The following is a 27286-nucleotide window of genomic DNA, read 5'->3' as shown; positions in this document are numbered from 1 at the left end:
TTTAGCCCCCAATCACCAGACAAACCCATGCATGGGTGGTATCATTGTACCAGGGAGATGTTGCTGAACAAATGTTAGGGTGTTGTTTGATAGTGACGTAATTCTGGAGCTATAAATTTATCCCTGAAGTACGATTTGTGTGAAAAAAATACAAAAAAAATTACTACCACAAACTTTGGCAAAGGCTGTAGGTAGAATATCATGCATGGAAAGGGTTTATTTTAAAATACCAGCATTTAAAATGCCTTGAGGTGTCTAGTTTTCAAAAATGTATGGTTTGATGGGGTAAATTGTATTGGCCAGCTTCAAAGATACCCGAAATAGCACATGGGGCAGAATGACCAGATTTGGAAAAAAATGCTTTTGAAATAGCAAAAAGCTACTTGTACTTATTGCCCAGAAAAAAGCAAAAAAAAACATAAAAACATTGGGTATTTCTAAACTCAGGAGAAATAGTAGAATCTATTTAGAAGTTTTTTTCATTAGCTTTTTCAAAAGTAAAAGATTTTTCAAATAAAAGTGAGAGTTTTTTTTTCATCATATTTTTTTTTATGGACAATTAGATAATATGATCAAAAATGGTATCTGAAGAAAGCCCTTCTTGTCCTGAAAAAAAACAATTTATAACTTGTGTGGGTACCAAAGGATACAAAAAGTAAAAAACAGCCCGGTCCTTAAGGGGTGAAAACACTTGTGTGAGCATTGTCATGTGCAACACATCTGTCCAAATCCAGTCTCCAAAGGACACAAATCACTTTTTTCAATTTCTCACATTGTTTTGGAGGAAATGTTCTTTACAACATGGTTTTAAACGTACTGCCACAGCATTTCAATTGGGTTGAGGTCTGGACTTTGACTGGGTCATTGCAACACCTTGATTCTCTTTCTACCATTCTGTTGTAGATTTACTGTTTTTCTTGGGTTCGTTGTCCTGTTGCATGACCCAATTTCAGCCAAGCTTTAGCCTCATATTGGACTCTAGAATACTTTGGTATACAGTGGAGTTTATGGTCAACTCATTTCCTGCAGGTCCTGTGGCTGCAAAACAAGCCCAAATCAGAACCCCTCCACCACTGTGGTTGACAGTCAGTATATGTCAGTTTGTGCTGATATGCTGTGTTTGTGTCTAATTTTATTGTCATGAACTTTAACATTTAACATGGTAACTGAAGCCTATAGAGTCTGAGATGTAACTCGCTGTAGAATTGTGTAAATTGTTTGGAAATGGCCTCATAACCCTTCCCAGATTGATGGGTAGCAACAATTGCTTCTCTAAGATCATTGCTGATGTCTTTCCTCCTTGGCATTGTGTTAACACACACCTGAATGCTCCAGACCAGCAAACTGGTAAAACGTTGGCTTTTATAGAGGTGGTCACACTTGCCCTCAATTAATCAATGGCATTTGATTAGTAGCACCTGTCTGCTTCCTATTTAAGAAGTAAGGGTGTACTTGGTTATTCACACATGGCTTCTTTATTTTGGCTTTATTTTTGTTGTATAAATTATGACATAGTGTAATATGTCATGTGTTGTATTTACTATAGTTTTAGATGTGCTGAGGAACAGATTATTGTTATTAGGTCCTAAAATGTAAAACCATAGAATTTAAAAAGGGTGTACTTTCTTTTTCACACAACTGTATATGATGCATACCTAATGTTAGTGTGCATTACTATGGTATATAATGTTTACTGTGCATTACTCAAAATGTATTTATTTACGGGAAACAGGTGCTATCAAAATAATGAATCAAATAATGTTATCAGTGTTTGGGCTGCACTTGTATAAACACTGTTCTTTTAATCTCTCTGTGAGTAAGGTATTATCTGTTCACTCTGAAATTATGTCAAAAACTGGTAGGATTTTTCTTTGTTAGATGTTATTATGGAGGCAGGGATGACAAATTTGTAGTCCGACTTCTTACACCTTTTTTACTGTAAACATTTAATCACCATACTAATTAAAGCCTTGGAGAGTAATGTCACATACATTATCATTCTAAAAGGCTTCAAGTGGAATTAAATGAAGTATTATAATTTGCCAATTAACATTTAGAAAAACAACTCTTTTTTTACATTTAATATGGGTTTGTGCGCTTTTCTCAGTTTCTGATTTCTGCTATTTATGAGCAAGAATAATCAGTAATGCCCCAACATCCATTTCAATAACCATATTTTCTTAACTCTCTCTGAATACAGTGATCACTGTACAGATAATAGAACTATCATGTGCTGCAAGATTGTATTATTATCAGTCCTTTTAGTTCCTTTCTTTTTGTTATTATTGAGGTGTTCTGTATACATTACTTGTGTCCTCGTTTAATGAGTTCATGTCACCAAAGAGAGTCGGGTCTTGTTCTGTAAACACAGTTTGAAGGGGTTTATGCTGGAGCCATTTTTGCCTATAAATACATTGAGACAAATGAGTTGTGCATTTCTCTGCATGTTGGGGCTTGGAGGTAAGTCCACTAGGGATGGAGATTGCAGAAGAGGAGAACATTTCAACTCCCTGATATAAAAATGCATTATCAAGGCTAAACCATGGTAAACTTCTCCTACAAGAAGGGCTAAATTGGCTAAATATGGGAGATTTCCTAAAACTCTCCTCACTAGTTTACCTATGCAGGACCAAATCCTTTCTTGTAGGAGAAGCTGGCTGGGTTTTCCCTTTCCTAATGTATAGTGAGGTGTAGTTGAAATGTTTGTCTATAGTGAACAGTACTCATTGTCACGTATGTCAGGAATTGAAAGTCTGAATATCAGTGTGGCAAAAGGGACCACCTTTGAGTGCCACATTTATATGTGTAAATTTTATATATAAATTGGATATGCGTTATATTGGGTATATTAATGTGAATTTGAGATTCAGACCCTGTGTGCTTTTCGTGAGATCACCTCACTTCATCAGGTAGGACGGGACTTCACGATAGCTCAACATATTCCAATACCTGACTGCTAGCAATATTGGAAGGGGAGATGTTAAACTATCGGATGCTTTTTTAAACAATTTTATTCTGGAAATTAGATACTAAAGAGAACCGTGGTGATTTAATGGAATACACTATAGTCCTTTCCTTTTTTTGTTTATGATGAAGATTCAATGTCATCAATTTGTGCCCTTTTTCTAACACCTAATTGAAAGTGTCTGAAGGCTATCTTATCAGCTTGCTGAACTTTTCATTTCATATAATATGTAATTAGTTAATTGATTATTGATTTGCTAATCAAGTATTTATTCCATTCATTGCAATTTAACCAATTGATTTATGTACTAACCTTAATCTATATTTACACATTTAGCGATTATTTTCTACAGATTGTATACATAGATGATTAATTTTAATTAATTCACAGACGCATTTATAGAATTATTTACTATCTCTTTAAGTCAATTGATACCATAAATTACATCACGTTTAAACTAATACAATAAGACCTGAACTATCTAGGGTAACCCCATGCACAATTACTACTAATTGGTTACAGTGGTATAGGCTTGCACACTCCTTTCATGCAATTTTTGTGGAATTAATTCCCCTACCAAAGATAGAATAGGAACAGTCCGCAAATTTGTGTGAGGACACTCAGCACTATATCTTCTTATCAATACCAAAGAGGAGATGATGAGTAGAAATGTTGTTTATGTGCGTGATGCTAAGCTCTCTTGTATGTTGATATATTTAAATGATAAAGGAGTATAAATATGTTGTCCACCATAAGAGTACCACTCAATTTTAGGTCTCCTTATGTCCTTTGAGCTTGCTTGCTTCCAGCCATGTCTTCGGCAAGATTTATAAACAGGTTGCATGGCTGACTGGTGGTAATCAATTCAATAATAACCTTGTCCTCATGTTTGTTCTACTGCAACGTACATCCTACAAAGCAACCGCTTGTTAGCCTCACTAGCAGTTTGAAATTTGAGTGCCCCTTGCTTGTGGAATTCGACGTGTTGTCCGACTATAAGTTGTTAATGTGAACAATCTCTTTTGTATCTCTAGTTAATGACATATGGTAAAAGTTTAAACTAGTTCTGAAAGATCTGCAGGCTCTGCTCATTGGTGAGTAGAACTTTGAAACTGTGATTGATGGGACCTTAAAACGATAGAATCTTTCAATTTACAATTTAACTTATGTCTTATTTGATTTTGGAAGTCAAACCAATCCATGATCTCCAAGAAACCCATTCAAACTTTTTTTTATGTTTTCCTTGAAGAAATGAAACATCCACTGAAATGCCATTTTCAATGGATTCACATAACCACCCATGTCATCTTATCAAATAGTTATATTTACATTACCGGCAATGACTTAAGCCTTTGTCATTTACCTTGTTTGGACTGAGTGCTTCTCCTTCTTTTTGGTATATTTACACTACTAAGAGGTCACATTGCTAGATTCGGACGTTTAGCAGATCAGTTGTAGAATAAAAAGACATGGTAGATATTTCAAATGATTGTCCTCTGATTTAATAATTAGCACAATGAAAAACCTCAATTACTGTCCTACATGTCTTTCCTGCTTGATCATGTCCTTGGGAAGTAATTGTGCTTCAGAATATTTTCTTAATTAACAATATACAATAGATCAGGCAATTTCAATCTGAGAAAAAAAGTACCTTTCTATTTCTTGAAATTGACATTTAACTATATATACAGTATATATATTTTTTTTTTTCTCTGCTTTTTTTCTTACAAGGTTTATGTGGCTTGTCAGTCAATGCTGATTGTCCTTGTTGGAGCAGTCCCAGAGTACCATATCGACAGTGAAACAGTTACGACCAAGGAAGAATTTAATAAGCATATACAATTCGATAAAAACTTCACCTCTATCGTCACAGAGGCAAGTATTTTGGTTTTTGCATGTCATTATTTAAGAATTTGCATCAGTTTTTTACAGTAGGGTTCATGGTTGCAAATGTTGTTACAATTATTATTATTGGTACAATGTTGAGACATGGAGAGATTGTTCAATAAGATTGTTTTTTAACGCCCCCCCACCCCTGTTTTCATTTGACATTTTGTGCTGAAGTTACTTCAACCATCGATTGAAGTTTTATTGCTTTTTTTTGTATTGCCTCATCTTTATCAAGATCTTCAATTACTTGCACACAAGTGTGCCTTGTGCAAGGGACTCTGTATAAAATCACACATCCTACTAAAATAAAATAAAAGCTGTAGATTTTACCTTTTTGCATTATAATGAATTCAAGCTAATTTGTATTTCAAAAAACTTCATGCATGAATAAACTGAAAAGATCAGACTCACAGCATAGTTTTCTAATAGGAATTGAGAGCTTCAGCCATGACATTTAGTTCCTATTAAATTAACTGTAAATTACAAAATATCATGTGCTTAAAGGGATATACACCACTCACAAGAGATTAACTAGGTAACCGCACATTATATCACCAATAAGGAAACTGGGTATCTATTCCAAACGTGCTGTCTATTAGAACACAAATCATGAAAAATGCCAGCTGAGTATCAGTAATCAAAGGTGAGTATAATAATATATAATATATAATAGCTCTCCATGTTACCAGACACTGTGTGTTTAAAAGGGGCTTCAAATGGGTATTTGGTTTGGAAAATGGTTTAAAAATGCTTTTAAAAAATAAATGACCAAGAACATGAGTTCAAGGGATTCAGAGGTGCTTATAAGCACCTTAGAAGCCCAGCAGAGGCAAAATAAAACTTACTGTGGTTGGGTATTTTAATGTATTGTTATTAATAATTGCATATTACCAGCATTCCTATGTGCTATAGCAGCGCTGTTGCCAGTCCCATATAAATATCTACTATCCTTTGCTGGAGTAATTTGTGAGGGGTGTATTTAATCCAGAAAATGTGTTATTTTATAGATTATGTTTCGATAACATTGTTTGTGACCTCTGAAGCAGAATAGCGTGTCTACCAATGGGTATTGCTTTTGTGTCAAGGATAATCCATATCATTCCTTGAATGGTCTGAGGAATGCAGCACTTAAAGGAGTGTACTTGTGGCTGATCACACTCGAAAGGATTAGTTTCCTTGGTAATAGTAGCTTTATGTAGATGATGACCATCAGTAACCTCAAAGGCTTCCAGGAATCGAAAGTGATTTTTCATATTCAATTATTATAATTTATATATTTATATATAAATATATGTGTGTACATACATACATACCTGTAGTGTACGGACATATATGCATCCATCAGCAACTGCTATTAACTACCTCTATTGGAGACATAGTCCTTGTCAAGACTCAGATAAGCAGGTCAGGTAGGAGCCCCAGTTGCAGGGAATATCAGAGGCTCAGTTTGCACTCTACAATGCATCATTACCGAGAGGAAGGTACAGACAGGCAAAATGAAACACACCGCTGGCTGAAAATTAATACGATAGTCTGTATTGGAAAATTAATATGATAGTCTGTATTGGAGTAGCTGGCAAGACAGGTAAGGACAGGACTGTAGACACTACCAAATAGGGCACAGGTACAAAGACAAATGTATAGCACGATAGCCCCTAGTCGGCACAAGATATTTCTAGAACACTGAAGCAGGACTGGCGGTGCGCGCTCTCTCTCTGGAACATGGCTTGGAAGCCCTCCCGACAGGGCCCACGGCTTGGAAGCCCTCCCAACAGGGCCCATGGCTTGGAAGCCCTCCCGACAGGGCCCACGGCTAGGAAGCCCTCCCGACAGGACCCACGGCTTGGAAGCCCTCCCGACAGGACCCACGGCTTGGAAGCCCTCCCGACAGGGCCCACGGCTTGGAAGCCCTCCCGACAGGGCCCATGGCTTGGAAGCCCTCCTGACAGGGCCCATGGCTTGGAGGCACACGGCTGGCAGCCCACGGAATGGAACTGGACACTCACTCCTGGAAAGAAGTCAATTTCATTTGTTTCCAATATCTTGGAATAAATACTTTTGCAGCATTTAGTAGGTGTATTGCGAGTGCTTGTACATGTTTAATGCATGCCTAGTTCTGTGAATAAGAATAGTTAGACCCTCAGAAGGGAACTCTGCATCCGCCACCACTCTGATACTGGTAATAACAAGATTACAAAATGGCTGGAGCTTGGAGCGACTCAACCAAGTGTGGAGGAAGTCTTCTCTAGCAGTACTACATCTCTGGCACCAGTCAGGTAAATTAAGTGTATTGTGGTAGGCACTCTGTAGCATATATTTAGAATTTTAAACAAGTACTCTTGATTTAACCAAATTCACCAATGTGCCACTGTTGATCAGTGAATATAATCCTTGAGTCTTTTTTTCCACCTCTGGATGTAATAACGTTTCTGTGGATGTTTGGTATTCACTAGCTGATGGAGAATGGCTGACAAAAGTCTGCCTGGAGTGTCTGTAGATGAGCACGGTTTTAGAAAGGTGTGAGTGTATCTGACATGCCTTGTCTTTCATCTTAGACACTGTAAAGTGTTGGTAGGGTTGCCAGTTAAAGTGCGGCTTATTTGAGTTATTTGAGTGCCTAGTGAATCTATACTAAATTCAAATTTGGAAGTGGAATTTCCCTAAACACAGGTTGAAAATCATTATTATGGGTTAATGATACTAAGCGGGATGGAAGTTACAATAATCCCCTCCAATTTGGATGTCCCTCTCCAAGCTCTTAGTGTAGGGGTAATAGTGGGATGGGAAACCAGTGGTGGCACCATCATGTGGCCTTATTCCAGTAGTACACAATATTTAGCAGTGGGAATCGTTCATTCTAGATGGGATGCCCTTTAGCATGTTTCTAGATCTGTATGGCCCAGTCCTCCAAGTGTCTTATGGCAGATAAGATATTGATGGCACAATCTGGGTGTCTTTAAAATTCCACGAAAATCTCCTAAATTATTGTTCAAATCTTTTTTTGAAAAAAGCATAATTAGTATTTGGATGATATAGAGCAGTCAAGGGAAAAACGTTCATTTTTTAAGGCACCATTTACACCACTTGAACAAGAATTACATTTGAAGTGTTTGGCCATGGGCTCTGGTATAGAAATTTTCAGGACCTCAGATGTTGTCATGTTTATAAGTTTGATAAGGAGCTATAGACCTTCAGCTCTTTCAAAATATTGATATATATGAGGCTGGGTGACCACGACGAGGAGGTCATCTGCAAAGGCTGCCAATTTATTGTGATATGATCCCACCTCATGGATGTCTACATTGCTCATTAGCACTTTTAAAAGAGTTCCATTTGAGCGGGAGACCGGTTTAGAAACACTGCCATTACTGTGTATTTGTGCTGCGGGTACTTGATATGCAGAATCCACCTACACATGGACTTCCCACTGAACAGAGAAAATGCCAGTTCATTCTACGAAATGCCTTCTCGGCATCCGTTGAGAGAAATATGGTAGGTATACTCTCTGTTTTGGCAAGGTGAATCAGGTTAAGCAGCTTCTTTGTGTTATCTCGAGCCTCCCTAAGCCTATTACTAAGTAATTTCTCATCTACATTTATGAGCAGGATTGGGCAGTAGCAGCTACACGACTCCAGATCCTTCCCAGGTTTCAGGATAACTGTTATCTCAGCTTCTTGTGCCCAGGGTGGCAATTTATTTCCCGGTGAATAGAGTTAAAGGCTCTAAGAAAGTGTAGGCTCAATATGTCCTGAACACCTTATAGTACACGATTGTCAGTGCTCGGGTTATTCCCAGCGGGTGGAGATTTTATAGCTTTAGCTAATTCTTTATCACTCAAAGGGACAGATTTTAAATAGTTTTTATGTAAGGCAAGCATGGTACAAGCTGTTAAGATTACTTGTCCTTGAGCTACAAAGTATAACATATGGAAATTTAATATAGGTTTATTTATACATGAGATAAGTGCAAAATAGTAAAGACTAAGCAATTACCGAGCACCCTTATAGTTCGGGGTGGTTTCATATCAGTACTTCTTAAATCCAAAGTTACACTTTTTTCCCTTATTCTCTACCGTATGAATATATATGAATGGATGCATATTCTGAAAATATCAAAACTTGATTTGAATATCAATTCTTTCTCCAACCTTAAGGACTAAACCATGTATTCAACTATATAAAAATGGATATCATAATATGCTGAGGAAAAAAAAGATTTTCAGACATTTTTTACTTTGTATGACTGTGTATTGTGTTGACTAAAGAGGAAGCAGTTGATAATTCCACATGTTTAAACTCCAACCAAATTTGTATAAAATGTAACCAGACTGAAGAGTTTAAGAGCCAAATAAAAGTGAATGTTATGGCTACTATGCATCTGATATTTATTGTCATGTTTAAAATATTTTCCTTAATAGATCTATACTCAGGACACACTTATGCTGTGCCATATCCTTCTGGATGAGTTGCAGTTTGGCAAAATATTATATCTGCAATGGCTGGCTGTATACTATATTTCACACCCCTCCAGTATCAATCGCTGCATTGATTGCAATGAAGTAAAGATACTTAAAAAATAGAGATGTGGGTGTATGTATACTATATACACAGTCACAAGAAAAAGTTAGTGAATTCTTTGGAATTACCAGCATATATGTATACATTTATCTAGAAACATGATATGGACTTTATAAGTTACAAAAGCTAATTGGAGTCCGGAGTTAGCAAACCTGGAGTCCAATCAATGTTAACGGGATTGTAGTTGTGTTTTAGGCTAGGTTTCCACTTGGGTTTTTGTCCGGCGTTTTTTTCTTGATGAAAAACGCCAGGAAAACTGCCAAGAAAACTGCCACTGCATTTACCTGCGTTTTGGCGTTTTTTCTGCAGTTTTTTCTGGCGTTTTAGCCTTTCTGTGGAAATTGCTTTTTTTGACCTTAGGCAGTTTTTCCAGCCTTTACAAGTTAGAAGTTTCACCCAGCTAAAAGGGATTAGGATAAATGGCAAGTATCTGCCCTCTCCTGATGTCATTTACTTGGTAGACCCTTTTGTCTCTTTTCTGTGGTTTGTAAGGCATGCTTTATTCCGAATGTCTGCTCCTCTGGGAAGATTGGCCCCAAATGGTGGTGCAAATTGTTTGCTGTTGCTTTTGGCACGCAGGATCCGGTTGCGTATGTTTGTTTGTAATGGCATGTTTGTTCCAAATGGTGTAAAATTCAATATGAACCAGTCCAGGACTTTGTTTTGTGTGAAACTGTTTGTTTTCAGCCTATTTCTCGTAGGACACACAGATACTGGGTCCATCCTCTGCATTGTAACTGTGGAAAAAACGCCATAAAAAACGCCAAGGCAATAAACCCACATGGCTTTTTTATGGCGTTTTTTCTCTCCCATAGACTTCTATTGGAGAAAAAAAGCCAAGATTTCTTGCAAAAAACGCCAGAGTGTCAACATGCTGCAGTTTTGAAAAACTGCCACAGAGCCCAAAAAAGCAGAAAAACGCCAAAGAGGACTGAAAAAACGCCAGACAGAAAAACGCCAAGTGGAAATTGCATTTTGCGATTTCCTATTGAAGAACAGCTAACATGGCTGCAGCCGTTTTTCACAAAAAAACGCCAGGTGGCGCTATTGGCGTTTTTATAGGCGTTTTTAGCAAAAAAAACCCAAATGGAAACCAAGCCTCAGGGCTGCTGTGACTTACGAAAAAAACTAATCACTCATTTTGAGTTTGCTATTCTTAAGAAGCATCTGCTGATATACATCAGTCCACAATGAGAGAAGTAGTTTATACATGGAGATTATTTGTACTGTAAGGGCACAATGCAGAATACCCAGTGAGGTAAAAAAGAACACTAGAATAACAGCTGAAAGCTTGAAGGAGTAATTGGAACTGGTTATCATCTCTGTTCAGGATTCTATCATATCCAAAACATTGAATAGCTTGCCAATCATCGAGGGGACAAAACATTTCCAAGTTTATCAAGGTATAGTGTCAGGGTAGCTGTCTGCTAGCTGAAGCTCAGTAGAAGGTGTGTGATGCAGCAGGACAATGACCCTGAACATCAAAGTATAATCAGACATCCTAAGAATATGGGTGAGCTTAAGCAGTTCTGTAAGGAAGAATGGTCGAATTTTTTCCTGAACAGCAATCACATGCAATACATGAGCATTCATTGTTCTATAAACACTTGAGTTGCTAAGATCCTTCCTCTCTTTACTGACACGCTTTGATATTGTGTCAGAAAGAGAGGAGAGATACTGTGTCCATTAAAGTAAAGCAATAAAACCATTTGTTTTTTTAATTTTCACATACTTTTTTGGGACTTATTGTGTCAATTGTTATCCGTGGTTTTATTTTTGAACCACTCAAGTACTTCCTAGTATCCTTGATTCTCTTTTACTATACCAAAATCATAAAATAGGTACCCCCCAAGAACCCAGTCTTTGTATGTGGATGATCTATTCCTGATAAACCAAAGTGTAAATATTGTAATGGATGTACTAAAGTGCAGAGATAGAGCTGCATGCTATATTTAATGAGAAGTAAGAGAGGTTCAAAGGCATGAAAGACAGCACAGCCCTACAAATTGTAAAGGAATCTGAAGCTTTGGAAGAGTGTGATTTCTGTGATGAGGTTTCCTTTGATTCAGGAGATTGGTTTATTTTTTCCTTCACATCAATCCTCTTCAGGGGAACAAAGAGTATAGGGAAGATAATAATTCCTTTTCCGTTAAAGACGCAGATGAACCTTTTTAAGCATTCAAAATGTTAATGGAAATTGAAGATGGTAAGTCCAAGTTGAGCTTTGAAAAGGTGTTGATGCCTTGGGAGAATTAAAGTTTATCTGACTGAGACACGAAGGTATAAATAAAGATATAGAACTTTTAATGCATTTTTCCACAGTGTGATTGTTTTGAAAAAAACTTCCTATCCTTATACATTTTACAGATATTACACTTAAAGGTAGTAAATTTTTTATACATTTGATATGCATTAAAACATCAACTGTGATACTTGTTTAATTTATATTAAACTAAATATATACTTACATGTATGTTTTGTGGATGAGTACTTGCCACTATTCACTAAATTGTGACTGTTTATAATTCCTCAAAGCAAGTCAAAGTTGAGTTGGCACAATAAAAAAAATTCACAATGTACCTCTCTATGGGCACCATTAAAGTCTACTGGACCCATTCAAGTCAGCGGAGGATGCAATGCAACTTCCAAACACTGGGGGTTGCTGCTTCACAGTACATGCTCCCTCACATCCAATACATTTTTTTTGGCATCATTTTTTTTTTCTTTTTCTTTGGCTTTTTATTACTCTGTTATTTTTTTCTATGGCCCCTTTCTTTGGACTGAAAATGAGGCCAGCATCTTTTCTGACCACCTCTGGATAGGCTCTAAAAGGTAAGTATCTTTTCCCCCACTGTTTTATATGCTTTATGAGTGCCAGTGGTTGGCACCATGGTGGCATCCAAGTGCTTTAATGGACCAGGGGCCATTAGAGGTGGGAGGGGTAAGACGGGATCCCACAAGGATCCCACAGTTAGGCATCGGGGCATGGAAAGGGGACTGTGTCCCTCTAAGGGCTTTTAATAGTTTAACACCCTCATCCTTAAGGGGCAGGCAGTTTTTATTTTAACCCTCATCACACAAAAAATGGCACTCGGTTAGGGTGAGGTATAATTTGGGATGTTCTCTTTGAACTTGCATGCCTCTACCTAAACCTTTCAAGCTACATGCTCTTTCATACCGTTGCAAGCAACAGTCTTAGCCTCATAAACATGCAAGTTCAGTTAAATTGAGTTAGTTAAATTAATCCTTGACTTTATCCTATTGCGTATATATTTCTATTTTGATTAACATTAACTTGTGGTAAACATTTAAACTGAATATCTCCAAATAATGACTAAACAAGATGTATAGGTTATTGGTAGTTTTAATAAAGGTTAATTTATACTAAAAGCTGTGATGGTGACAGTTCTCTTTAATGCAAGCTCATAAAGATCTACAGTCGTTTTCAAGATGGGCTTGGGATTACGTTTTTTCCAAGGGGTTGTGTTGCAAGGGGGTCCTTTTAAGAGTTTTTTAGGTTTATATATGTGTATAAGTTTGTATGATCCCCTAACGAGTTAGGTTTATATTTGTGCATGAGTATGCATTTTCCTTAAAGTCTGTACATTACTATACTTGATGTATATTGGTGATCTTTTCAGTCCACAAACACATAGATGAACTCATTTCAATCAACTGCATTTTCTGTTCAACTTTAAATGTATATGTACACATCATTCTCTTGAAAAAAGAAAGCTATACCAAAATTCCTTTCAAGGTATGGATCTAATCAAGATTGAAATACTTTTTAATGAAAGTAATGTTCTTTGTAGCATTGCCATGTGGATAACGTGCAGCAGGGGTTTGGTAAATAGTATTCCAGATGGTGTGGGAAGATATTTTGCAAGACTCTCCAGTGTTTGTGTGAAGCTGTAGAGTGAAGGAAATGATTAATGGAAATGCAACAGATGTTTCGGTATTAATACATTCTGTTTCGTAGATTAGGCATGGCTATGTGATAGGATACGTTACAACTGTGCAAAGTTTCTGTTATGGCTTATCAAACCCTTTTCCATAAACATAGGTTGAACAAAGTGCCCCATTCTCTACTTCAAAACGTATTAGGTTCTTGTCCTGTTCTTCAGAATTGCCCCAATATATTAACAAAATGTGGCTACATGACTATTACATGAATATTTAGCTTGGTATATTCTCACAAGTGCTGGGTACCTTCCTCAGCTACAACACAGGTGCCTGAATAAGCAATGTGTCTAGACCTTAGCACCAGTGTTCATGACAACTCCCCTGGAAATCACTGGAGTCTGTGAAACATCTGTGGAAATGGCTGCTACAAAGCTTGAAAGTTTTAAGTATGCTTTATATTATTATATAAAAAACAATAGTCAATATCACCACTTATTGCTGGCTTGTTTTAAGTTGCAGTCTTTGTTTTTCGCTGTGTTTGTGATGATTCCTTTACCTCTTGGCATTTTACTCTCAAATTTGTGATGCCGGCTTTTGCGATCAGTGGGAATCCACTGCAGCTCACATGTGGTCACTCCGTGATGCTCTACATCTGAGTGCCACAAGGTGGCTCTTTGATAGGGTTGGCTGTGGGTATGCATGATTTTTATGATCTTCCATAAAAATGTATATGATTCCGTGTGTTATAAATATGTTTTTACTTTAACAGTGGTACTTGATCAAGGATGACGCGTACAAAGTTAATTTGGCATCTTCGTTATTTTTTGCTGGTCTTCTTATTGGAAACATGTTGTTTGGATCCTTGTCTGATAAACTAGGAAGAAAGCCGGTATATTTAGCAGGTATGGATCATGGCATCTTAATCTGTTGAAAAGCACAATCAAAAGTCAAAAACATACTTTCTTTGAAATAAGTAAAATGAGTAATATACATTTAGTTATCACTGTATTATATACCCTTACTATTTCTTCAGGACCGCAAACTGTAACGTACAGGGGTGTCTGGACAGGAGCACTGGTGTGAGAGGCACAATTGTACAGCGCTACGGAATTTGATGGCGCTATATAAAACAATAAATAATAATAATAATAATATGGGTAAACGGGTAACTGAGTAGCTGTCCTGCGACAGCTGCTACGTACCAGGGAAATAAGGCAGGAAATAGGTGGGGAGGTGCACCAGCAGGGGGCTCCCAAGAGCAGGTCAATACACAGAGCATATTGAGCTGCTGTCAGATTTATTTTGAATCATCTCTGTTATTCCCATTTCACTCATGAACATTCCTGGGGATTCTATTGCTATAGTCCTGCTTCCATGGGTCTCTGGGTCAATCTCTGGGTAGGAGAGTGGTTTTTGCCCATGCCCACTCCCTGCTGTTTGGGACTAGCCAAAGCCCAATGGTGTCTTGCTCTGCCCCTTCACAAAGCCGCACTCCTAGTAGCTCACACTAGGAATTTCACAGGTATGCTTATAAATAAAAAATTACATTTTGTAATACCCTTGTTTTGTATTTGTTTGAGTAAATTAATTTTGTACTCTTCTATTCCCTTCTGTAGGTCTCTTTTTTGATACTGTTTTTGGATACATGACAGCCCTAGCTCCTAGCTATGAGGTGTTTGCAGTTTCCCGTTTATTTGTTGGGATAATGAATGGGGGCATGTCTTTGGTGTCCTTTGTACTAACACAAGAGTATGTTGGAAAATCCTACTGGGCATTGACAGGTAGGTACACTGCTGTGCTGCGCCATATATACCCCTTCAGGACAAGGGCAACAACATTTTCAACATTTCTGCACTATCCTTGTTCAACCGCCATTTCTTTCTTTCTTTTAGCGTACTGACCCGTTAAATCCATCATCCATAATTTCCATTTATTTTGGCAGTTATGGGGCAAATATTAAAAAGTGCATGTATATGTTTTCAAATTGTAATATTTTCAACTTTAACTTCAATAGAGTGCACAGATCTTAAAACTGCTACATAAACATATATGTTTCGTAAAAATAAGTAGTAAAAAAAATCTAGTTTTCAAACATACTTCTGCACTTCTGGCCATACATTTTGGCCAGAACTAGCATGGGGGAGACGTCACCCAACATCAACTGGCAGAATTTTTTGATGTACTATTACGTCCGTCGTCACAAAGGGATTTTTACCTAATTGTTTTTATTTAATGTTTAAGAATGAGCAAAACAAAATGACTTCTTTGACTTTACAGAGATTCTGCCCACAGATCATTACAGTTTATCATGCAAAAATGAATCCGTTTCAGGAATGAGTCTATCTTGAGGTTTTCTCATAGGTTTCAGTGAGTGTGGGGACAAAGAGCTTGCATTGCTAATGCATGTTAAGTATTACACAACATTATTATTACAGTAAAAGCCAACCTTCAAATTCAAAGACACATTCAACAAGGCCCACCCTCATTAAATAATTAGATCATCTGATTTTATTATATTATTTTTCTAGAGATATATTTCTAGAGTATCGTATGTTTTTACAGTCTGTGTCTTTGTTTAAAATATTGCCAGTTGTAATGACTGAACAAGTATAAATATTGTTCATGTTGACACATAAAAGTTAATAGATTTCTTTTTAAGTGGATTTGCTTTATTTTTGCAAATATTTGCAGTTAATTGTATTTTCATATTTCCTGTTTCTTCCACTTTAGGTTCGTTAACTAATCTCACATTTGCTGTTGGTATAGCTGTGTATGCTTTGCTGGGTTATTACATCCGAAATTGGAGGACACTTGCAATTACAGCTAATTCTCCAGGGTTTTTCTTTTTTCTCCTGTCTTTGTAAGTCTCATTGTGATCTTTTTTTTCTTTTCCCGTGAAAAGTTTTTGCTTTGTTTTTAACAAAAATGTTCAAGGATTAAAACAACAATAAGAATATCTTAACCTTAAACAAAACATTCCATTCTTTTAGCCTTTATGTAAATTGAGAAACTCAATGTATTTTGTATTTTTGTATTTGATTAGTTTGCTCCCCGAGTCTCCAAGATGGCTATATTCCCAAGGCAATATAACAAAAGCAGAGGAGGTACTCCAGTATTTGGCAGAGGGTAATGGGAAAGAAGGAACATCCATAAAACTGTGTATTGCACCGGGAAGGACAAGTGTTTCTGGTCACAGTGTGTTTGACTTGGTTAAATACCAAATACTTCTATGGAGAACAGTTATCTTAATGTATATCTGGTAAGTCTCAAGTAACACATTTTAGGGTCTTTTTTATTATTTTTTAAAAGACATTTAAAGAGAAGTTTAGTTTAATTAAATTTATTGATCGAAACTGCCTACTTTATACTTTCTTTTATGGTCGGCCGTATAATTGTAAATATTTAAAAGGTTATCTTAGAGAAGCTGGCAGGTCCGTTGGGAACCCAGATTAATGCCTGTGCACATGCACATATGCACTGGACACGGGAATGCTGCCGACCTGCTTTAATGACCAATTCTGCAAAATGTTACTGTATGAGAATGTTACAGATCCACATTAATTTTAGAATTAGGCTGTTCAGGACCAATAAATGCAGGTATAATTAGTACACAGTGCCCCTATGCTCTGTAATCTATTCCTTATCTCCAAAATCCAAACATCCAGGGCACCCAAAAGAGCCAGTTTGAAGTAAATAATCCAACTGGAGAAGAATCCCATAAATAGTTTTAGAATTGTAGGGTTTTACAGCATAAGGACTGAGAAGTGGATCATTAATACAACAAGGAATACCTAAACATTTGAGCAGATCTTTAAATCCAGAAAGAATAAGATATCTTCTAAAATCACTGGTAATAAAGGACTAAACCCAAGCTTGTGTACAAGTAAAAACAAAAGTGGTTTGAATTCCTTTTCAGAGATCAAATGTGGCAGATCAGCGTGTTTGCGTATTAGGGCAGCAGGGACAATAAAACAGAGGAGTGTGGAATGAAGGCCTCCATCTGAGCTGTCACTAGACGTTTTCTTTCAAACGGTTCTTCATCAAAGCACTCATTACTGTGGCAATTACATCGGCAAGGAACCTAGACCAACTATATGCACTGTCTAGTGAATTCTCCGGATTGTATAATTTATAATGACAAGATATATCTCTGAAGAGTAGCTTGATTTAAGATGCAGCCAACATGTTTGCATTTAACCTGGAAACAGAAGTCTTTAATCTTAATACCTTTTGAGCAATCCTTGCTCGGAATATCTTGCGAGCACTAAAGAAATCTGTTCAGCTATAACAATAACAAAGGCCATTTAGAAATTTGGAGGAATTTGAATAATTTTGTCAGTAGAGAAAATTGTCAAGCTGCTTCAGAAATAAGGAAATACGCAGTAAAAAGAACAGTTGTTATATAATCAGTAGAATATATTAGTAGTTCCCAAGACACTGACACAAATGAAGATGGGTTGAATCTGTTTAGGAAGCTTTTCGTTATTCCACAAAGATGTTTTCTTAATAAGCTTTCCTTAACACATTGACTGCCAAAAGTAGCTAATATGCAACAATGATCTAGATACAACAGAAAAATAATGAGGATGGAAATAATGGCATGAGACCCCAACAGTTAAATTCATTAATGTGAGTTGAAGCAAGCAGAAACTTTAAACTTGCTGTTATAAATATAGATGGCCAACTTGGTCTTTCTTGGAGGAGAAACATGGTGGCTAACATATGTTTTTCCATGGTAGAAGATCACAGTGATACTGTCTAGGGGTATGAGAAGCCCAGTAGTCGTTGCATATGATGGGCTTGGTTAGCATTGTAGATTGCATGTAAAATATACATTCTAGAGTCTGATGCAGCCTCACCAATGAGGTATACATATAAGAATACTTTGTAAGTAATTTAATATCAATTTCTTACCTGTAAAATAAGTAAATAAAGCCACTTTGCTTTAGAAGGAGCACCACCCCGTGCTCCACTAGTTTCACAAACATTAGCCGCTTAAGCAAACAATCACTTGCAAAAAATCTCTCCCATTGAAATCAATTGTTGCTTTTCAGCACATGGGTGAAGGGGGCTGCTGGACGTTGGTGTGTGTGGGAGGGTGGGAGCTGCCAGATAGGTTTGTGTAGAGAGTTGCAAGTAAGAGGGGAGCAGAGGAAGAAGGGAGAATAGGAGGATAATATATCCATACACATCATTTCAACATCAGCCACGTAAATCTAGTATCTTTATTCTCGTTACATGAAGTTCTGAAACGTAGGATTTAGTAGAACTAGCTGATGGAAGTCCCATGGGAAAAAAATTCTTTGAACAAGCTATAGAGTGATGTATACAATTATGGAGTTTAGCATGGAGGAAATGTAGTTTTATCTAATTTTTAAGGCTGAAATTGCTCAAACCACTACACTGAGCTGATTCTTTGTGTGAATGTCCAATGTTGCTGGAATCTATTGCATTGGATCTGCTGCATGTAATTATGAATCCGATAGTAATGATTGTCCAAATCACCTGCATTAATAATTAGTTGTGTTTGACCTTGGCGAATACATTAATGTTCTCATAGTTGAGTCCATTTTTATTATCCAATTTAAATTTAATAGCAAATGTATTATTGTGAAAGATGTTTATAGATTAGTAAAAATGTACTTTAGTCTTCAACTGGTTGATTATCTCTGGTGTATTCCTAACCGTCCTATAGAAATGCAATTCAATTATAATCTGTCATGTAATTTAAACAAATCTACCCAAAGCTAATCAACCTCTGTTCCACTGTATAAAATGAGTTGGCTCCCAACTAATTAACCCCGGTCTAAAATGGGGTGTTGACCTCCAAGCCTCAAGGGCCGCAAACGGGCCAGGATTTTGGTTATTCTTTAATTTCAACGCCAGAGTAAACCAGTTGGAATCACGGTGCCATTTAAAACAGGATATCCTAAAATCCTGGCTGGATTATGGCCTTTAAGGCTTGAAGTTTGAAACTTCTGGTCTAAAATATTTGCAGAAGTTATAGTGTTACATGTGTAGCAAATTAGGCTGTATTTATAGTTAAAAAAGATACTAAAAAGATATACAATGTCTGATTTGGTAATTATCCTTTTGCAGTTTAATCATAGCATATTGAATACCGTTCTATGTAATCCTAGCTCATAGTTCTTTGTTTACTGCTGAAGTTATTCTTTCAATTATATTTTTAGGACAAATTGCGTACTCATTCAAAAATATAATTCTTTCAGGTATGTCTGCAGTCTGGTTTATTATGGCCTGACCTTAAATGCAGGGGAGTTAAAAGGCAATCTGTATTTGAATGTGGCACTTTATGGCCTTGTGGAAGTTCCAGCTTTCCCCCTGTGCCTGTTCTTTATTGAAAAGAAATGGTAAGTCTTTTGAATACTATGAAAGATTTAAACACCTTGGGTACCAAAAGTGTTATAACAATGTGTTGCGGCTCAATAAATTTATGAGGTACAATATAGAATGCACCGAAGAAGCAATCTTAAACTTGTATGCACGTTCTGCAAGAACTAGTAATATTACTTTTTGATTTATATAGCGCCATCATATTCTGCAGTGCTGTACAACAGGTAAACAGGACAACACGTAGAGTGTCACATAACAATATGGACTCACAACAGCAAAAGTAAGGCTAGGAAAGGTTAACCTGTAAGTTGGTAGGCTTCCCTAAAGAAGTGGGTTTTAAGAGATTTAAGAAGGACCAGAAAGTTGTGAAGAGTGTGATAAGCAGGCGTAGGGCATTATCTGCCCTTATCTTTTGGAAGTCTGGACATGACAAGCAAAGATCATCTGATGAACGGATGGACCAGGTAGATGTGTATTTGGAGATAGATGAGATGTCGGTAAGTTAACTGTTCTGAAGAGCTTTGTAAGTGAGACGCAGGATTGTAAATTAAATCCTGAAGCGTATAGACAGGCATTGAAAAAAATGAAGTGAGAGTTGTTAGTAGGAACAAGTGCGTGTTTTAAGAATGGGTGGATACAAGCAATATAGAATTTAAAGGGAAAGGATACCCAACAAATAACATATGTTAACAAATATATAAGCAAAAGCTGATGTGGCCATCATTAAATTGACGTTAGGTGTCCCACCAAGGAAGCACATATTTAGATTGTGGTTTGCAATCAATCACTGTGCTGATTGCCACTGTATGTCTGGGAGACACAACGTGAGGACATGGCTTTTTACAAATAGAGATTTCTTCTTTTTCTGATGTACCCAATCAATCTATGTAAAATATTATTAGTACTTTGTAAAACATTTTATAGGTCTCTGTTTTCCGGCAGTAGTCATTATTCCATTAGACAATATTTACACTCGATAATATAAATTTTACAAAATATATACAAATTGTAGATGACTGTGAGGACTCTTGATTAAGAGGAATTTCCTTCCATAAAAAAATTTCTCCTCTCACATAACACAATTCCCTATGTGAGGTACATACTGTTCACCACATCCATATGTATCCAGGAGGTGATTACATAGTAAAAAAAAAAAACAAAAAAACATACCACTAACACTTGAAGAAAGGAGATTTAGTCTACGACAGCGGAGGGGATTTTTTACAGTAAGGACAGTTAAAGTGTGGAATTCACTGCCTGAAGAGGTGGTGCTAGCAAATACATTAGATGCCTTTAAAAGGGCCTGGACACTTTTTTAATGAAGCAGAACATAGAGGGCTATGTATGAAAATATAGGAATTAATATTTATTTAGTGCATGTTGATCCAAGGAGAAATCTGATTGGCGTTTGGAGTCAAGAAGGAATTATTCCCCATCGAAAACACAATTCGCAATTTCAGCCATAATGTTTTTTTGCCTTCTTTTGGATCAACAGCGGTTAACAAGGAGTAGGAAAAGGGTTGAGCTCGATGGACGCAAGTCTTTTCCCAACCTAAACTACTGTAACTAAGTTATTTTGAGTAAGTTAGAGGTGGTTTTATATGTTTTATATATACAAACACAGACCTCTTGCCTACCTCCACTACTTCCAGCTAGTCCAGTTAGCAGTGGCGGAGGAGGTGTATCCTGAGCACCTTTTGAAAGACACATTTATAGATGGGATCTAGGTAAATCCCTTCTGTCGATCTAGGTCAAAACATGACCACTTATTCTAGAAGCAGTAAGCCCCTGATGGTGCCTGGAGCAGTGTCTGCAAGCATTGAGTGCCAATCAATCAGAAAGCAGTTTGAAACACATACCATGCATTGTGAATTGTTGCTTCTTTCTTCAAAAGAAGAAAAAAGGTCATTTTAAGGGTTTAGTGTCATATCGTGGATATCATTGTGCTAGGCCTGCTCTGTCCTTTGGAGATTCCCTTCGAAACCCATAGCGTATGCTTTGATGTGGAATTCTTATTCTCACTTCAGCTCACCTACAAGTATTTTTTTTGTGGATTAAAACAATTGTGTTTCAAACAAAATAAAACAGTTAATACACTGAGTTGCACGTGTGAATCTGAGCTCGGTTCTGGCTCTGGGCCAGGCCATCTTGTACTTTGTGGCTGGCTACATAACCTAGCTTTATTTTTTTTACATTACCATGGATAACGTGCTAACAATTACCTTTTTAAGCCGTGATTTAGTGGTATATGGAGTTACAATGAACCCAACAAACACATTTGGAATCCTATAGTTCATGGAAGTGTTACCATAATTTCTCCTTTGTAAGGTTTTAATCTATGAAATGCTGTTATTTATTTTTCTTTAAATTGCAGATAAAGCTATTCAGCCATCAGCAGATGGATTCAAAATGCAGTTAGAATACATAGTGGGACTCAAATAACTCTGTTTGCTGAAATATAAAGAGATTAACCCAGAGTTTAATGTGCATGCCTTTTTTTTTCCATTCTGTGTCCTTTTCGTCTTAATAGGTGCGGACGGGGAAGGGCAACTTCTGGATTTCTTGTATTTGCTGGCTTTGCTTGCATTTTCACAATGTTTCTACCAGATGGTAAGGAAAAAAGACATGTTGTGTAATCTGTATCTGTTTAATAATTCTAATTTATGCTGTCAACATTTTTATTAGTCATAGGCAAAACATAGCTGGGTATGTCAAGGAGTAAACCTAATTTGAAGTGGGCCTTTTTACTATAAGCCCCCCATCCAACTCACTACACTCAATATAGGCACATAGAAAATGAATGCATGACGGGACTCGAAATATGTAGAGCTATCTAAGGTAAATGAACACATTTATTAAAAGTTAACACCAATACTAAGCATATGCGCAAGAGATTCTAAAATACACGTTAACACAGACAAATTAACACATTAGGTGAGATTTTATATGTGCCATTATTGCTATGCAATACAGAACAGAATATTGCTAATAATAATAATGATATCAGTGATTCTGATTACATTAATGGCTGGAAGAAAGAATCCCTGCACAAATAACAAAAAGAGGGCAAAAATACTAAACGGCTTACTGTAATTAAATATTATTATCCACAATTAACTACTTTTGTTGCTGACTGGGAACTAATAAATCTATGCTTCTTCCCATATGCCTACCTCTCATAAATATCTATTTTACATTACATTTATTTATGTAGCACCAGCAGATTCCTTAGCTATGTTACAATCAGGGTATTTGTTTAAAAGCACACACAGTAACTGGTACAAAAGGAGAAGAGGGCCCTGCTCTTGCGTGCTTATAATCAAGTCACTGATTGAGGAAGAAGTGAAACAGTAGGAGACAACTGCTAGAATGAGGATTGAGTGATAGGGTCCGGATGATATATAGCGGTTGTTGATCGTTCAGATGGCTTGAGAGTTTTAGAAGGAAAGGTTGTACGCTTCTTGAAAAAGGTGGTTCTTCAGAGAGCAGACAGATAACAAATGGGATTGTGATTTTTGGGGATTGGATGGTTGGTGGTAGGGAGGGTATGAGGAAAGGAGAGAATGGCATGGGAGCTAGGATAGGGCAATTGCAAAAGGGTGGGAGAGATGTGGACTGGAGAGGGTTCATAGTAAAGATTAGGGTGATTGGGACAAGATTAGGTCGGTTACCTGCTGATTGCATGGGAAATGGTGTTGCACTCCCTGCAGTTTCCCTCCAGTGTAACTCTGCAGCTACGTTTCTAAGCAAGCTTGTTTCCAAGTGAGGCCTAGAAATTTATGGGGGTACCTCACAAGTGATCAGATAAGATGCCTGCATATAAGATACAGATGTTTCACACCTTGTCTTAAGAATTGCAATTAATCAAGACAAGAGGAGACCAAAGTTAACTCTTTGAAATCAGCACACTATAACGACATGCAGGATAGAGGCATATCAAGTGAAAGACAAGGAGTTATGTCATCCCTCTAAATGTATAAAAAGCACTTCATTCACCGAACCACAAGTTTTGCATCTGCTAAACAAGTAATTTAGTAATTTCATCACTAATAAACTAACTTCCATGAGTTCCCAAGGGTTATCTTTTTACACGTGGGGGATCGGCACATACCCAGCAAATGCTACTTGAATCATAAATATTGGGCGCTCTATCACACTACATGGCCGTATATTGCTTAGCCAACATCAAACTACCCCAATCATGGCTAATACACCTATATAGTTTTCAATGGAATTGAACCAATGCAAAGACTGTAAGGCTAGTTAAATATAAAAATCCGCATCTTAAACATGTATATAGAGGAATAGCAGTTGTGTACAGTCAATAATAGAAAAGGTGCACCAGAAGCAATCAGTTAAACTACAAAGATGCAACAGTAATTATGGCATACAGTATCAATATAAGACAGTTCCAGGGGTGCAAACTGGTGGTAATATGACAGGAATAGCACATTAGGATGGGGGAGGGTGCAAAGGTATGAGGTGGACCAGATGGATTAGAACTTGGGTTTAAACCTTCTTGTCCTCAATACTGTTAATGATAGAGTAGACCAAGCTATGGATCAGACTGCAACAGTCTTAAACAGGATCAGGTGGTTCCTGGGAAACCCACTAAGTGGACTCGACATAAGACATTAGCTGTCAAGCTTCATCGATGGCATCCTCCATTTGAGTTTCTGGAAATAGTCTATATAAAACAAAGTGGTTGTAGAGGAACTTTCTCACCACAAAGTTTAGTGGTTAATTTTCCAGGGATCTCAACAAAGTCTATGGAAAAGGTCTCCCTTTTTTTCCATCTATGCCAAGTCCTTGTGTCTTTTGGTCTGCCTGCTCAATGCCACAGTCAAAACCATTCATGTTGTAGCATCAGAGAGCCATGAATTCCGTTCCATTGTGCGCTTGACTCTGAGCTTATAGATCAGGCTCTTCCAGAGAGGGAGCAAGTAAAAGGGAGACATGGAGCCATTTGCAGTGTCTCGTGCACACAATTTTACAGTCTGCCTCCTGAAATTTTTAGGGCCATGCCATTTTTGCCAACCCAGACTCCTAGAATCTTGATGAGGTCTGTAGCAATGATGAAAGGCAGCAGGTCAGAAGGCAGATACCAATGTCTGAAGAACATGGTCTCTGACTTCCCTCAGTTGAACCTTTGTGCCTGAAGCTTTGCCCAAGTCCTGGGATGTGTTCTTACTGACTAGCGATCTGCATGGAAGACTGTAATGTCATCCATGTAGCGCAAGGTCAATGTAAGGGCAGAATATCTCCCCTATACCAAACCTATGTAGGGCACTACCCATAAACTTGTGGGACAATCGACCTGCAATTATGTGGCTAAGAATGCCACAAGTCTGGTCAGTGTGGGCAGTCTGTGTGATGTCCGAGTGCAACTTACTAGCTAATACCTTAGCTAGGATCTTGTAGTCCACATGAGGGAGGAAGATGGTCTGCCAGTTCTTTAAGTGACATCTCTCCCCTTTCTATTTGTACAGGGTAATTATACGTAAGAGGCATCTTGACTTTCCAAGCAAGAAGGGTAGTTGTAGGTGTGGTTCTTCAAAAAAGTACCTCAAGGTAAAAACCTACATTGCAGGGTTATTCTTGGGTAATATTTGCCTTTTAGTGAATGTATTGTTAAGCATCAGGAGCAACCTAAATGACTAGAGATTTCACTGACGCTGAAAGGGTTCAATATATTAGTATAGTTTAGTATATTGAAATTGTTTTCAGAGTGCCTGTTAAGTGCGCAATACATTTTGACATAACCATGTACTGCTGCATGCAAATTAACTGGTGGAGGGTAACCTATAAGGTTACATTCCTTTAAAAAAGAGGGTAGAGAGCAAAGGCTCTTCAAATCTAGCGCTAGCGCATATATACTCAAGACCAATGTACCGATTGGGTACAGAAAATGCATTAGAATATCTTTGTATGGAAACCATAATTATGGAAACCATATTACATCAACATTAAATACATTTCTCCATTGTTACCAAATGCCTTTTTTTGAAATGGAAACAGGCCATTTTCAGTGATTTACCTACAAATTCTTTATTGCAAGGCATTTTATAGAGTTAAACGTTATTGCTTAGAGACCAACGTGACATTCAATTTTGTTACAACCATGTTTTCCTTATGTTACTGGTATTTGCATGGGTCAATGAAAAGGAGCTATAATCAATCAAACTTTGCTTAATTAGAAGCTGCGAAAGAAAATTAATGTCTGTGGAAACAAGTAACAAACCATTCAGTTGTTCATTAATTCTTATTCTACATTAAACCTAAATTTTCTTTAGCAAATGAACTATACTAAAAGCCAGCTCGCTGAAGAGCAATTGAATGGCTTTTATGTTTCCTGCACAAGGGTAGCACATTAATATATTTTTGTTAAATACAATGACAATATTTCCTGTAAGTAGAAATTATTCTCATGCTGACTTTAATTATGAAAACAAATAATTAAATTAATGAAGTCGTACCTGCAATTAACCTTCAAACAAGTCTGAACTGGTGCAAAATATATCTCTATAAAAAAGAGAAGCACACCCTACAAAACATATACAAATAAAAATTGGGGCGCTGCTAAAATGACCAATATGTAAATCCAACAAATGCAAGGAATCATCAACCACAAATATTGGTGATTTCACTTACTACTATAAAAATTATTTAGTTCTGAATTCATGAATGTTCTTACTAATTGACCTAACATTTATTAATCTGAATGTCATTGTCCACATCTTGCCATGTTTAAATAGCTTGAAACTTATTAGGTTTGATTAATAACTAGCATACGAGTCAGACATTACACGTTGACTGCATATTTTTATGACATGTGTGGGAGTATAAAATATGTAAATATATTATTTTAAGTTAATTTCTAATGTACTGTAATAATGCCTCTTAACACCATTTTCACTAGGGTCAGGTTTCTAACTTTTAATGAGCTTACATGGTACCTTTTTAAGAGAAAGTATCAATTACATTTATTTTATTGTCTTATGATTTTTGCAGTTTACTGTTTATAAAAAATCACCAGTGTTTTGAAATCCATCATTTCTAATTGTTAAATACCTGTTTTATTTTCTCTCTTTATCCTTTTAAACTGAGAACAGAGGTTAGAATTCAAATATTATAAGCTGATCTGCAATTCAGCTCATATAATTTCTCACTTTATACGTTAATATTTTTATACTGTCTCAGTATGGCAGGCCAGTGAACAAAAGGACACCCTTACACAAGAAACCCAAAACAAAACCAATCCGTCCACTCGTCCACATCAAATGTCAGCACGGCTATTCTGCCTAACCTAGCATACCAAAAATTCACCTAAAACAATGTAAGTCAGCAACATAGGACCCAATCCTCAAAACTCGTCAAGTGTCTCAATACGAGTTCACAACTCCCCTTACCGAGGCGGCAGAGAAAACAGGAGCCGGACTATGAAAATAGCCGCAACCATATTTAACCGTGGGCGTTATGTACTCTTCCAAATTGTTACCTCTCTGTTTACCAAACCCACCTCTGGTGCTTATTTTTGTGCTTGTTTCATCTGATAGAACCCAATCCCATTTAAAGTTCCAGTTGTTTCTGGCAAACT

General features: G+C 37.0%; 1 protein-coding gene across 1 annotated transcript in view; it reads left to right on the top strand.

Moving 5' to 3' along the window:
• LOC128468715 (solute carrier family 22 member 15-like) overlaps positions 1 to 27286 on the top strand; it is a 59578-nt gene that overhangs the window by 5418 nt on the left and 26874 nt on the right. The window contains exons 2-8 of the mRNA XM_053450476.1: positions 4697 to 4840; positions 14105 to 14237; positions 14952 to 15116; positions 16066 to 16195; positions 16379 to 16594; positions 19566 to 19706; positions 22220 to 22299. Of these exons, the coding sequence (XP_053306451.1) occupies positions 4697 to 4840; positions 14105 to 14237; positions 14952 to 15116; positions 16066 to 16195; positions 16379 to 16594; positions 19566 to 19706; positions 22220 to 22299 (1009 nt within the window). The remainder of the gene's footprint in view (positions 1 to 4696; positions 4841 to 14104; positions 14238 to 14951; positions 15117 to 16065; positions 16196 to 16378; positions 16595 to 19565; positions 19707 to 22219; positions 22300 to 27286) is intronic.

The sequence above is a fragment of the Spea bombifrons genome, chromosome 11 (assembly GCF_027358695.1).
Source record: "Spea bombifrons isolate aSpeBom1 chromosome 11, aSpeBom1.2.pri, whole genome shotgun sequence".
Classification (NCBI taxonomy): domain Eukaryota; kingdom Metazoa; phylum Chordata; class Amphibia; order Anura; family Pelobatidae; genus Spea; species Spea bombifrons.
This window is presented reverse-complemented; position numbering and strand designations above follow the sequence as displayed.